This window comes from Lycorma delicatula, chromosome 8 (genome assembly GCF_047948215.1).
Source record: "Lycorma delicatula isolate Av1 chromosome 8, ASM4794821v1, whole genome shotgun sequence".
Lineage (NCBI taxonomy): Eukaryota > Metazoa > Arthropoda > Insecta > Hemiptera > Fulgoridae > Lycorma > Lycorma delicatula.
In genome coordinates this window covers 84093865-84109195 of record NC_134462.1, presented here as the reverse complement: position 1 = coordinate 84109195, position 15331 = coordinate 84093865, and the positions used below count along the sequence as shown (strand labels likewise).

The following is a 15331-nucleotide window of genomic DNA, read 5'->3' as shown; positions in this document are numbered from 1 at the left end:
TTTTAGTTTTATTTTTTTTTTGCCCCGAAATAATATTTACTAATATATTATGGTTAAATGTTACTATTTTTAATATTTGCTTAAAAACCCCATTCAAGTTGAATAGGACTTAAATTTTGATATTTTTATTTGGTATTAATGTACTTTTACTGTACTTAATTTTAGGAGCAAACACCGTTTTATTGAGTCAGTGCTTTGATTTCATAATTATAACTTATTTGAAAGACCCTTTTTTGAAGATTGTTTAATTGTTAAGCGATTACATTTTTGATGTTGCTGTAACATTCGTTGTATTATTCCCTGTGATCTCAATTTTAGATACTAATGAGACATTAATTTACCAATTATCTAATACTTCCAATAAAAGATACAAATATTAGAATGAAGCATTTAAATCTAATTTCCTTTTTTGTGTTTATTATTGACAGTATTCTTAGAATTCATATTGATTCATCAGTACAGGAATGTTCAACATTCTGTAAAAATTGTTTTCTTAAGAACTATGATAATACAAATTAGGTATTCTATTTAGTATATAACTCATTTATTATTCCAATGTAGTGTCATGTGCTAAACCAATATATTATTTGTATTTAAGAAATACATTTTTTAATAGCTCATTATTTCGTGATTTCACCTATCTTAATTTTGTAAGTTTTCTTATTTTAATCCATTTTGATGTAGACAGTGTTTGATGTTTGCTTTTTCTTATTTTCAGAATTTAGATTCTCCATAAAGAAATTCTGTATAATAATCAGAAATGTTTAGTCCGGATAGTGAAGAAAATTCTTTTGAACAACAGTGTAGTGTTGGGAAAGTAAAAAATAAGAGGTTAGAAAAGAGAAAATGGTCTTATAAAAATACATCGGATGAAGAAAGTTCAGTGAATCCAAATTTGTCAAACTCTAGAAGACAGTCGAATGGTAAAAATAATTTAAGGTCATCAAAAATTTCAAGGTTATCAAATGGTACAGTGACATCAAAAAGTTCAGTATCACATCCGGCAATCATTGGAAGTAAATCAGGATTTTCCGCCAGCACGCCTAAAAATGTTGCCACATTCACTCCACCAACAGGTAGAAGAACTTTGTTTGGCGATGACAAATGTACTGATCAGGATGATACTGAAATTGTAAGTGATTGTTTTGCAGTATTTCTAAGTTTGTAAAGCCAGCTTACCATTTATATATAATTTTACTGTTTAAATAGTATCATGCCATATTTATTTTGCGCTTAATTACATAACATTAGTATACAAAGTGATTAAACACAACTTAGCAGAACTAATTTTTTTATACAGTGGATAATTTTTTTGTTATTTCCTTTAAAAATCAGAAGATTTAATGTTTATAAACAACAATTTACCTACATATTTATCGTTTAGATGACCTGCTACATGTATAGAGAATATATTAACATTCTGACAGATAAAAATACTCATTGTGAATATATAACTTTCTTCTATTTGTTGTCGCCTGATTCTTTTTCTTCAGATCGTATGTTATATATGTATTCCTTTTTTTTTTGTGAAATGATAATAGATCCATGCTTCATATGCACACAAAAGGCAACTTAATGTGTTCATTGAAATTTTTTTCTGTCGCTTTGATAATTTATTGTAAACACTAGACTTAATTATTGCTAAAACTTAAAACTATTTCAAAAGCAGTTTTTTTATCTTGAATTATTTGCCCTGGTATTTATTTGTGCCACATTTTCCATTCTGCTTGTTATTCAACAGGTTATTATTGCTTTGTGTTTATTCTTGATAGTTTATAAGTAGATATGTTATCAATAGAAATTCTCAATTCAGATGTAGTTGAATTTTAGTTAACTTTATTCAGTCTTGATTTTTATTGGTAACTTACTATAGTGAATATTCTGTATATCAGATATTAATAATATAAAATAATGGTTAGCACAAAATATTACTCATATTTAACTCCTACATTTTGAAGTTGAAATTTTATCTGAAAATATTGCTCAGAAAAAATGTTTGTTGTGCTGGCTTGAGGACTCCATTCTTTCTTAAAGAGACTGATTTTTGTCAAACAAATAAATCTTTATTCTGACTGACTCATAAGAATACTTTATACATATCACATAAAAAAATATTACAATATTACTTCTTCCTTATTTTAAATTAATTATTTATTGATTTAAAAAATCTTCCAGTCAATATATTTATAATTCAATAAAAAATTTTCATTTACTGAAAAAAAAAATTGTTTGTGAATTTTTAAATAATCTTTTAAGATTTTTATAATTTTTTAATAATTTTTAATAATCTTAATAATAATTTTTAAGTAATCAAAAGAAATCTTATTATTTACTATCAGATTTATTTTTGCATACACACTTAATGTTTACATATATACATACTTAAATATTTAGAATTTATGTCATTAAGTTGTTATTTTATTGCATTCCAATTTTACTTATTGTTATTTTTGCCTGGTTACATCACCAATATCTCATAAAATAATAATTTTTATATGTTAATGAGGATTGTAACTACCTACCTTTTCAATTGTATCATTATAACATCCTCAATAAAATATGAGATAATAACAATAACAATAAAATAAGAGATTAACTTATTTTTATTCAGACATAAGAAATGTGATAAAAAAAATGAGAATTTTAAAATTAGTGTGCTTTCTCATTTGAACAAGTTCATCTTTTTCCCATGCATAAATAAAGAAAAATTGCTAAGTGAACTTAAGACTATAACAAAAAATGCTTTCCACAAAATTGGCATTTTGCTTTCCACAGGATTGTAAGAAACATTGGCATAAGTGTGTCGCATCTATGGGAGACTACTTTGAAGGGTACAATGAAAATATTGAAGAATAAGCAAATTCTTTTAATAAAAATTAGAATTTTTGTTTTTCTTTTAGCTCATCTATCATATCTCTATTGTTAGACCTATATATATATTAATTTGTTTATTTAGGTTAAACTTTTTATAGTCCATTTTTTCCTCTATGTAAATATCAATATGTACAATATTATATTCTTTCCGCCTCCACAAAGCTCAGAATTAAGAAACATTCTTACCTTTAATTTTTTACTTTATCAAAATGCTTTTGGGCCTAAGCCCATTCTCAGTAATATCTTTTAAAAATTCTTAAACTGTTTACAATTTATATAATAACTTTTAAGCTTTTTAAATTTTGTAAAACCTGTTTGTTTAAAATAAAAATAAATTTAAATATTTAAAAAAATCTTAAATCTTTAATAAAACCCTGTTTTATTTACCTGAATTACTTAATGATATTATAGTAGTAAGAACTCACTTTTTTATCACAGAATTCATTACAGAAATAATGTTGGTTTTCTTTTGGATGCTGGTAAGTTCATCATAATTTTCCATAAAAACAAGAAGTGACAAGAAAAACAACTTTTATATATATATATATATATATATATATATATATATATATATATATATATTTAATAAGTGAGTGTAGTGTTGTGTTGTTCTATAATTACAGTGATGTATATATTTTAATGATTTTAAACATATCTTAAAGTCTGTTGGTCGGTACTAAATGCTTTTAAGATTTTTAATAGATGATTGTGAATAGGTAAAAACTATACTATCAGAAAATTCAGGATATAACATGTAGTAAATACTTTGTGGTTAAAAGATTAGTGTGACATTGGCTAAATCTTTTTACATGCTGATTAAAGCCATTAATATTCTTAAATTTATTGCAAATAATTAAATTGGAAGTGAAATTGAGAAAAAGATATGTCCATTACAATGATGAAGTGAGTTAACTAAAGAATAATCTATTATCACTTTCTAATTATGTGGGAATTTGCTTCCAGAAAATCTTTTCAGTATTATAGTAATTTCTTCACTGGTATTACAGATGCAATTGTTATTGGTGCTTTTTTAAAGTGCTTGGTATGTATGTTTAGCCTATTTTTATTAGCGTATTTTTTAGCATATGCATTAGTTTATTTTTTCTCATTCAGTTTGTTTTTGTAAATTCTGTATTATATTCAGTATATTTATCTTTTATTGGTTATGTGCAAAATTTTTGTTCTGTATTAATATCTTTATAGTATGTTTATTCTATGTATATGAGATAATTTTCAGATTTATCTTTAAACATTCAGCCTTATTGGTTTTATTTCTGGATTTACTCTCAGATGCTGCAGCCGTGGTGACTTTAGGCTTCATCATGGTCTATTACCATTACTTAATCATTGGATTCCTCTACAGTTTTTTATTTGTACCCTTTTAAAATCTATTTCCTACCAACACTTATTGTGATCTTCACCTTCTTTTTGTATGTTCACCATTCAAGTTATTTAAGAGCCTTAATGCGTTACTATATCTCCATTCTTTTTCAGTTCTCTATCTTTTGCTAAATGCTTCCCCAGTAGTTTACTGGTGTATAAATTCATATAAATATCTTTTAGAGCATTCACATCACAGATCAGTTAGTCTAGGTGCCTGTTACATTAGTAATTATTAGATGTATTAGTACTTTTTTGGTTCAATTTTTTAATTTTTGATATTAGGAATTAGGTAAAAGCATTTTTTGGGAATGAAGCAAGCTCTAGCTAGTGACTATTCATTGCTGTATATCATCACATTTTGTGTTGTTATATTATCTTTAGTTAACTTTCAACACCATCAATAATTCTGTAACTTCTGCTGCAGATGGTTTCTTATATTTTGTTTTCATTGCGTTATCATAAATCCTGTTTACTGTGTTTCTTCTCTCAGTGTGAAATATCTCTGAAGTATCCATATTTTTTTGCCATTATTCATTTATGTTTTTTATAGATTAATGTAGCCTAAGTTCATTAAAATGTTACAGAGAAATAAATGAGTTGTCTTTAGAAAATCTAGAAAAAATCTTGAAAATCTTATATTATAAATAGTATGTTACAGTGTTCCAAAATTCTGGATTTTAATAATTAAATTAACAAAAGAAAATAAATAAATAATTAATAGGTTATATAGTGTTCAAAAGGAAGTTATTTTTATTTATATTTTTTTTAAAAACTTAAAAATTTCATATTTTTGTATATGAGTGTGGGTTAACCAATCCAAACTATTATAGTCTGGATTAATGCATTTATATTACACTGGTCGTTATTATGCAAACAATGTAGTTTAGTTAATTTTCATTAGCTTTTTTGTTTTTGTATTAGAATGATGATGCTGAAGAGCTTCGTGTTGAACGTGAAAATCAAGTATCTGGCCAAGATAGTACATTAGATGGAGAAAAAGGATCAAGGTCACTTGAAATACTTGCACACTTTTTAGATATTGATTTAAGTTCAGAACAACTGGCCGCTCATCTTGCAAGCTGTATTGAGCTTAATGCTGCGAATGTAACTATGAATATAAAATAAATTTATTTTTACGGATTTTCTTTTGTATCTATTATTATACGCAGTTATAGTAAACTTATGTTATAAAATAATTACATTTTTTGTTTTGTGTATTTGTCTGCCCAAAATAATGAATGACAGATATATTTATGTGATACTGTATGTATTTTATTTTATAAGACATTTATGTTATTAAATTATTTTGTTGCATGCCATTTGTTTATTTTATTTACATACAAATTATTTTTGGAAGGGACTTTTTATTTTAATAAGGTTGTAACATATTAAGAAAATTGTTGTTTTATTATACAGTGGTACATTTTTAATTTTGTGTGTACATAAGGTTAAGTTGTTTGAGTGAACAGAATTATGGACTGGATAGTTTATTAAACTTTGAAATGTTTTACTATAGAAATAGATATTGCAGATCACAGTAATTTTTTCAGTTTTCAAAGTTTTTTTTACACTGACTTTCAGATGAATGCTTATGTGTGAAAAGTACTGATATTTTATTTTCTGTTAATTTCTCCATTGTTTGTTCTCTTTATCTACTTTATTGATGATTTTCATAAGTTAGAAGCCAGAAAATTAAAATAAAATATTAAGACTAAAATATCAGATGCAAACATTTGTAACAGACTTAATTTAAGATGAACAGTTACGGAACAGCTATTGGTTTTTTTAATCCATAAAAAAATATATTTTAGTGATCATAATATGGTTACATAACTTGAAACAGAAGCTAATAATAAATATGTTACTCTTAAAAACATTTAATTTAATATAATGTTAACAAATATTAAAAATAGTTTTAAAAATTTATGACTATGCAAAATCAGTCAGTCATTTGACAATTATGTTTGCAGTTTAGAAACAATTTAAATTATTTTTATGTAATAAGAACAGAAAGATTGATTTGTAACTCTGATTAGCTATCTTTCATTTCCTTCAGCTTTTTAAATTTTTTTTATTGAAACATATACAAAACAAACATTAGTGACTTTTTTCATTTTCTTCTAAATTTTTGTAAATAGACATTGAGTTATATTGTGGGATTGAATTGTTTGGTCTGAGACCTGTTCCTTTAATCTAATCCAACATCATTGAAAAAAAAAAATGTTTGCTTATAACATTTTTATGGTGTAGATTACTTTGAGATATTTTATCAGAAATATTAAAAAAAAAATTATTTATCTGGAAAATGTGTTGGTGTATGTATTTTTTTTTTATAGATTTTCACGATGATTTCTAAGAAATAAAATCTGAAAGGTTGGGTGAAACTTCATATAAAATGTGTATCTTTTGGTTCTTGTTTGTATATATAAATTTAAAATGACTGATGATCTTTATTTGTTAGATTAACTTAGCATAATTTATACTAATGGAAAGAGAATGAAAACCTTCATAGTTTTCATCTAAACAGAAATTTAATTTAGCACACGGATGTGTAAAAATTAATGTTAGAACATGAACAACTTGTTTGTTCAGTTAAAAAAAATAAAAACAAAAAAAATTACTTTAGTTTTCTTCCCTGGCTCAATCATACTGCACTCTGCAGATAAACAGATTCAAATGATTTCTTATAAACAATACCCATTATTAGCCACAACTATTAGATTAATGCGAATAGCATTAACAGTCAAATTCTTCTGATTGTAGGACATACATAAAATTTCTGATATTATCCATGTAATGTCGAAAAGATCATCAGTATAAATGTTGCAAAGAATTTGAAAATATAAAGATCTTGAACTTGCCAATTTACATTTACTGTTTTTGTTACCTTAGCAATGGATTTCTTTTTATAACTATATATTTAGAGAATCACCTGAAAATTTTCTTTTTGCTGTAATGTCTCCTACAACTTTTTCCTGACAAACAATTTTGAAATACCTACTATAAGTATTAAGTATTCAGTGTTTATATTTTTATTGCTTTTCAATGATTTTGATCAAGGTCTATATGAGCTCTACTTCTAAAGCTAGATTGCTCTTCTCTCTGAGTTCCATAAACTAAAATCATTAATTTTTAAGTTATGATCATTTAAAATATTATATTCCTTTAAAATGATATTTATCCTTTAATCCTAATATTGATATTCTTTATTAAAAAATCCTTGCAAATCAGTCTCCTATTTCCCTTTTTAATGATTGGTTACATTTTAGAACTGACATGATTTTTTATGGGTGTTCAAAAAGTGACGCAAGCTTATGGAAAAATGATAGGTTACAATAGTTGTTGAAAGTGGCCTCCATTATGTGATTCACCTAATTGAATATGACGTAAGTCGCATGCTCTTAAACACATGTAACATTTAGTGGGTAATTGCAGCGGTACACCATTCAGTTTTGCTCTACAGTTCAGAAATGGTGTGAGGATGCGTTTTGTAAGCAGAATCCTTATGGTATTCCCACAAGAAAAAGTCAGGAAGGGATAAATCAAGGTGACCGAGGGGCCACAATGCCTTCGAAATCACTTGTCCATGAAACACTGATGCAAGAAAATCATAATTTTGGCTGTATGAGCCATATCATTGTCCTGCTGAAACCATGTGTACTCTAGCAAGTCTGCTGGTATAGTGTTTACTAATTGCTGCAGCATCTGTATGTAGTGCTCACATACTGTATCTCATTGTTTCCCAAATTTATCAGTATATCTTCAATAATATTTTCATGCAAACTGTCTGCCCACTTCTCTTTTTTTTATCTTCTGTAATTACATGGGGAATACCATTTTTCCAAGCATCTGCATCTTCTCTATTAACATCTTCTATCAATAAATGTTTTACATCACTTAACCTAATTTTGTTATTACTTCCAATGTAATGTATGACTTATGCATATATCGATTCTATCAGGTTAAAATTGGAGTAGTATGGATGATGATGCAACATGACACAATTTTTTGATTTTGTGATTTCATCCTGAGGAAAGGATGAGAAAATTGTTCTTTCGCTAACAACTATTGCACTATTTGCTTTCCGAGCAATGTCTCTAATTACAGTTTCAAGGTTATTGTGTTGTAAAGTTTCATATATATGTTGCTGATTTTTTTTTTTTTTTTGGAACAATTTAAAGGTTTTTCCGGTTTATATTTCACAACATAATCGCTCATTATTAAACCTGATTGGCACAAATACAAAAGATAAATTAAATTTAATGAAAATAACACTGAATAAACCTATGAAAATGAAGTATAAAACTTGATTGTACCATACAGAGTACCAGTATGTACCATACAGATTGTAACATAGATTGAAATATTTTCTTTCACTGAACTAATTAATTTTGCGAAGCATTTCAAATGATCTTATTGTTATTAAACATCAAAGACTCAACAAAATCTTTAATTGCTTATCATCAGCATGTCATTGCATCAGACAAGTGATAACTTATAGTATATAATTGCAGTTGCACTTAGGAGTGACAGAATGGTTCAGCCTAAGCTACTGAGATATTACTCATACATGCTGAATTAATATTTACAAATGCTGCACTGCTTCTTGAGACAGGCTATAGTATCAGAATTTTCCTATAAAATTTAGGTTAAATCGGTTTACCCAAGCTGTTATTAGACAAAAGATTGTGCTGTAATGCCTTTTTACTACTTAAGTAGACCAGTAATCACTACTTGATTTAAATAGTAATATCTGTTGGTAATAATAACATTTTTATTTTTATTTTGTTTATATAGTGTTTTAACTTTTATGAGGGTTATTTTTTTTCAAGGTCCGATCGGTCACGAAGTTAAAACCACAGTGAAAATAAAAAATTTTTTCTTCATAACAAGTACTTACATAGTTACGCTATTTCTCTTCATAGTTGCCACTCCGATTTAGATATTTGTCGTAGTGTGGTACCAACTTTCCAATACCCTCGTCATAGACGGAGGCGCCTGTGTTTTCAGCCATGTTTCTACACTGGTCTGCAGCTCGATGTCTGTGCCAAAATGTTGTCCTCCTAGCCAGTGTTTCATGTGAGTAAAGAGGTGAAAATTGGATGGAGCCAAGTCCGGGCTGCATGGTGGGTGATCAAACACTTCCTGATGAAAACGCTGCAGAAGCTTCTTTGTTACAGCTGCAGTGTGCGGCCGAGCATTGTCATGGAGAAAGACAATTCCTGATGACAACATTCCTCTCTGCTTATTCTGCATTGCCGTTCGTAGACGTTGAAGAGTCACGCAGTATGAGGCTGCAGTGATGGTCGTGCCACGTTCCATGAATTCCACCAAGAGAACTCCATTCCGGTCCCAGAACACAGTAGCCATACACTTTCTGTTGGAGAAGGTTCGCTTGAACTTCTTTGGTTTACTGGGAGAATGAGAATGCATCCACTGTTTGGATTGTTCTTTTGTTTCTTCAGTTTCAAAATGGACCCATGTCTCGTCCCCTGTGACAATTTTGTTCAAAAAATCTTCTCCTTCATTGTGGTAGCGCTGGAGAAATGTTAGGGAGACGTCCATTCTCATTGTTTTGTGATGGTTGGCCAGCATTTTGGGAACACATCTCGCACACAGTTTGCGGTACTGAAGTCTCTCACTCACAATGGTATAGAGAGCTGAGCATGAAATTTCAGGAAACGAATCGCTCAATACAGAAATTGTGAACTGACGATTTTCTCAAATTGCCTCATCCACTCGCCCAACAAGATCATCAGTTGACATGCGCTTCCTTCCCTGACCGCCTGCATCATGAACATCTGTACGCCCTGCACCATTGTCGCACTTTGCTATCACTCATTGAAGTTTCACTGTACACATTAGTTATTCGTCTATGAATTTCAGCTGCATTACACACACCCCTCAGCCTGAAGAAATCTAATTACTGCACGCACTTCACACTTGGCGGGAGATGCTATTGTTGTAGACATGTTTATGTGCTAGCTGCATGTTCAGAACTAAATGAAGTGACACAGTGTTTGAAGGCCATACTGGAGACGCTGCGCAACACATATGCGCAAAGGTTCATCTGATTTTTGTGTGGGTTTTTATTTCGCGACCGACCGGGCCTAGATATTTTATAAATAGTTAAGTGAAATGGTTATTTTTACTTTATATTTGTGTTATACGTTCTTCAAAGTTAAAAAATAAATTTTTAATTTTAAGTGTGAAAAAATTGTGACTAATTATATCATGAAAGGATTATATCAAAAAACCAACCAGTGCTTTTTTAAAGTTTGTATAAATATACCTATATTTATACAAACTTCACTGACATACCTATGTCAGTGAAGTAGGAAAATTTAAAACACCTATATTTAAATAAGTTTTTTTTTAGATGAATGTTTCTACAGTTAAGTTCAATAATATTTGAACTTAAAAAAGTTCAAATGCCATTTTGCTTTTTAAATATAATGGTTGACAAGAGCCATAATTGTGATCTATTCACACATCTAGTCATAATCAAACATTTTCCATACTTATTGTAATATAGTCTATGTAATGCATGCAGCTTTTTCTTGAATTAAAAATTTTTAAGGTTCCTTGATCATCTTGAAAAAAGAATAGTATAGTAGTGTAAGATGATGAAAGTGCACACTGTGACCTTAGGAATGTGTAACGGTTTCTCATGTAAAATGAAGTGGGTTTTCAGCTCTCAATATCTTTTATACTTATTTATGTAGCTGTTAAGGTGAAAATGAGCTTCAGCTGACCATAAACATGTGGGGATTAAGTTTTCATCACTATCCTGAAAAAATTCTTCCGAACAACCAAATCAGCATCTTTTAGTTTCTGAACAATTTGAATTCTATTTGGGTGGAAACTTACGTCTTTATGTATGATTCGATGGTTGCTACACTGATTCGATGGTCCATTGAATCGATGATACACTGATATTTAATACTAAATGCATGTTTGATCACAGAATGTTTTGGACTATATATTACAGCAGTTCAAACTCTTATCTGTGTTTTTTTGGCATTCTAACACTATAATAATACTACTATAATACTACTATAATAATAGTATAGTAGTGTAAGATGATGAAAGTGCACACTGTGACCTTAGGAATGTGTAACGGTTTCTCATGTAAAATGAAGTGGGTTTTCAGCTCTCAATATCTTTTATACTTATTTATGTAGCTGTTATACTCTTTTATGTTTTAAATTTAATGTGAAACCATTATCCTCAAACCTCTTAATTGACAAGTAAATTGCGTGAACAGATGGTACTTGCTGATGATGCTGAATATTGAATGATTGCTAAATAACCTTTGTACATTTGTCACAAACTCATCATTTTTATAAAATGATTTAACACAGAAAGCATGATGTTTATCTGACCACTGTTCTATGGTAACTGAATGACATTAAATGACTCACAGTATATTGTCAAATTCAGCATTCTCATTCAAATGCCAAATTAATAATCAAACTTTTAATTTTTCCTACTTCACTGTTTTGCCCTGTGGTTTTATTAATGAAAGAAAAACTAAATTTTAAATTATTGTAGAACATTTCAGTCGTGTAATGTATTATAATTAATTACTAACTTCTTTCTTAAAATCAGTATTCATTGCAGTGGATACACTTTTTGAAGTGTTTCAAGTGAAAGTTAACTTATATACATCAATTGCTGTGGACTTTCTCTGAAGGTTTTGGGAGTTGCTGCTTTCTTTCTTGTTAAAATCTTCTAGTCATTGATTTTTTAAGCGATACCAGAAAAAAATTATTTGGGGTTGTGAGATTGCAAGATTAAATTTGGAAATTTGATATTAAATTTAGAAATGATATTGACATGTTCAATTGATTGTGTAAACTGTTGCTCTGTTCTGCTGAAAGTACTTTTTATGAACATTTTAGAGCCTGATTCCAGATTAAGGTATCTCTAAAATTTATTATTCATACAACTTCTTGTGTATTGAATGTTGTTATATAATGCGCTCCAATAGGTTCCTTATTCTTTCTCAATTCTCAAAAATGGCATTTAAAAAACATCACTTGATTGCAAACTCTCTTAATTATTGAAATGTTTATGTAATTAAATTATACTATTAACTCTTCAAATGTTTTTTCTGTTAATTGGTTTGATTAATAAATAAGAATGTATGTATTTCATAAAATTGAGTTTTATTGAAACAATAGTTTTGATATATTTATGATGGATGAATGAGTCGTATTGGATAATTTAGTGAAATTTGATGTTGGTTTGTAATTTTTTTTTTAATACAGATTTCTGTATAAGCTTTTATTTGTGCACCAATGATGAGATTATATTGTGTCACTTGAAGAAATTATGGTTTTCTTGAAAAAAATAATATCCAAGGATGTGTTTAATTCTGGAGCCCTGTTGAGATTTCATTAAACTTAAATAGTTCGGTTTTTGTTGTTTGAAATGGCGTATTAATATTTTTGCTAAATTTATTTTAGTTAAATTGCACTGAAGTCATTTATTTTTATTTCACTGTACTGCTATGATTTTTATCATTTGAAACCAGGTAGAAAGTAAATTATAAAATGTGAAATATTGAAATTAATAAAATATTTTGGTATAATGTTTTTAACTGAGAGGTAAATTTAAAAAGTACATACATTTACTTTACAAAAATTGTGTACATTAAAAAATTATATTTCTTTCAGGGTAATTTCAGTTTGTAGCTGCAGATTTTTACCAACATTCATAAAGTCTTAGGATACATTCATGGAAACCATATTTAAAAACTTAACTGTTTTTTTTCTGATGAAGTCATCAACATCCTAGTAGTGCTTTATTTTTAGTCAATTTCTTAGAGCAACAATTCACTGGTGCCAAGTTGTGAAATTTAATTGTAGGTCCAGAAATAATATATATTATGCTATTCAAAGTACTTCTTGACTCATATGAATTTATATGATGACAACATTCTTGGAACAATAAGCCAATAAAATTCAGTGCATCTTCTGATCATCTCTTGATCATCAATTTCTGTTACAGTTTTCTTCAGTAGATTTTCTTTCTTCACCTAAAACAAGATTTCAAAAATGTTTAATGTTCCTGTCATTTTTGTGCCAGATGGTCACTTATATGAACTTCATCATCACTGTCACTACTCCACAAAATCACTTCAATATTCATAAACTTATGTTTTTCACCCATTTTCATAATATTTCAAGGAGTGTTAATATTTTTGACAATGATTTTTAAGCAAAATGGGAAATTTGATTTTTTATTTTTATTCTATTACTATTCAATGATGACATTTCTTTAACAGTACTAGTTTCATTCATTCATGATGCAAACACACATCTGTAACTATGGTTGGAGATAAGATAAAAATATAATGTTGCTCATGTTATGACATAATTGTTGCCAACTTATGTATCAACAATTTCTATGTCATGATTGCAATTTTAAATGAAAGGCACCAAATTCTCAGAATTTTTTACAGCTATCTCAAATATAATACATTTTTTTTGTCTTCCGATACATAGTTTGAGGGATGAAGATTTATCTATTAAAATTTTATTTTGTTTTCATGGAATAAGATTTAGTGAACAAATAGTATTGTTGCTGAATGAACTTAAGATAAAACTAATTTTAGGAGATTCAATTTACAATTCTGAATTGGTAAAATAAGTGTAAAATAATATTTCTTTATAATATAATTATTGCTAATATCTTGTATCAAAACATTTTTATAGTGTATATTACATAAATAATAATATCAATAATATTTTTAAAACTTATTGTAATTATTAAAAACATTAAACGTTATAAATTTAAAACAGAAAAAACAATCATACTTTTCCTTACTTATTTAGCTTTTTCTGTGTTTTAAACATATTACTTAGTATTTTTAATAATTATAGAATAAAAAGAAAACAAATTATCAATGGTATTTTTGTTGATGTAATTGTGTGATAAAAACACTTTGACAAAGTGTTTAAAGTCACCATTATAAAGATGAATTTTAATTCATTTTCAGTATATCATACAGCTAGGATGCAGTAGAATATAGGAAATATTGCTTTAAGTGAAGTTTTCATAGTTTTATCTCATGCCTAAGTATTATTTCTAAATAAAAGTTATGTTTTTATTTTTAATCATGAAAGAAAAGTGAATGTGTGCTTTCATGGTTTCTCTTGTGTTTTTATTTTATGAACATTTAATGTAATTGAAAAAATCTTGATTTCTTACGTTTTATTTTGTTTCAGAAAATAAACGTAAACAATGCTTTTAATCTGAAACTAATAGATTATATGGTTGTACTTCTAAAACGAAATGACAAAACAATGAAAGATTTTCCTGTAAGTATCTTGTTAATCTACTATCAGTTTTTAGGTTTTGTAGGAATTAATGTTTGTTTTTAACAGATTTCCAAAGAATTTGGAAATAGCTACTTCGCCTGGTCTAGTCTATATATATATATATATATATATGCATGTATAATATTTTTTTTCGTTCACCCTACCAGACGCAAATCGTAACAGATTTTGATGAAAGCAGGTGGGATGATCCAGACCTCTTGGGAATAGAGTCCTGTTGATCCTCAAGCGAATTGGTTCAGAGGAACTGGAGTTACGAGATACAAACAACAGGATTTTTGGGTACATTTTCAGCTTTTTTTAATTCTACTGGGTGCAATATTTAACTTATTTGATGAAATTTTGTAGGATGATGTAAACTTAATAGTAGCAAAATCATATTGATTTTCAAGCGAATCAGTTCAGAGGAACTGGATTTAGAGGTGAAAACTGCATCTTTGAGTACATTATCAAGGTTAACTAAAACCATAAATCTGCTCATATGATACACTTACTGTGATAGTTTTTTTTTTTAAGTGAAATGTTATATAAAAAAATATTCTTTGCTCTCATATTTTTAGTAATGAAGAGCAAAAGCATTCTTTTATTTTTATTTTAATTTCAGCTTATTTAAAAGGAAGTTTTTAAAAAAGTAAGAGTCGCTGATTTCCTTACTATTTTCTTACTGATTTTCCTATACTATTAAAGGAAAAAATATATATATATAAATAAATTTTTTAAAGTGATTA

General features: G+C 27.9%; 2 protein-coding genes across 3 annotated transcripts in view; one reads left to right on the top strand and one right to left on the bottom strand.

Moving 5' to 3' along the window:
- barr (non-SMC condensin I complex subunit H) overlaps positions 1 to 15331 on the top strand; it is a 40873-nt gene that overhangs the window by 412 nt on the left and 25130 nt on the right. The window contains exons 2-4 of the mRNA XM_075373815.1: positions 719 to 1132; positions 5179 to 5361; positions 14493 to 14585. Coding sequence (XP_075229930.1) covers positions 761 to 1132; positions 5179 to 5361; positions 14493 to 14585 — 648 coding nt within the window. The 5' untranslated portion in view covers positions 719 to 760. The remainder of the gene's footprint in view (positions 1 to 718; positions 1133 to 5178; positions 5362 to 14492; positions 14586 to 15331) is intronic.
- Positions 12826 to 15331, bottom strand: part of LOC142329331 (UMP-CMP kinase 2, mitochondrial-like) — a 58591-nt gene continuing 56085 nt past the window's right edge. For both annotated transcript variants that reach the window (XR_012757469.1, XM_075373817.1), the window contains one exon: positions 12826 to 13300. Coding sequence is in view for 1 of the 2 variants with exons in the window: in XM_075373817.1 (XP_075229932.1) it covers positions 13297 to 13300 (4 nt within the window). In the remaining variant the exon portion in view is untranslated. The remainder of the gene's footprint in view (positions 13301 to 15331) is intronic.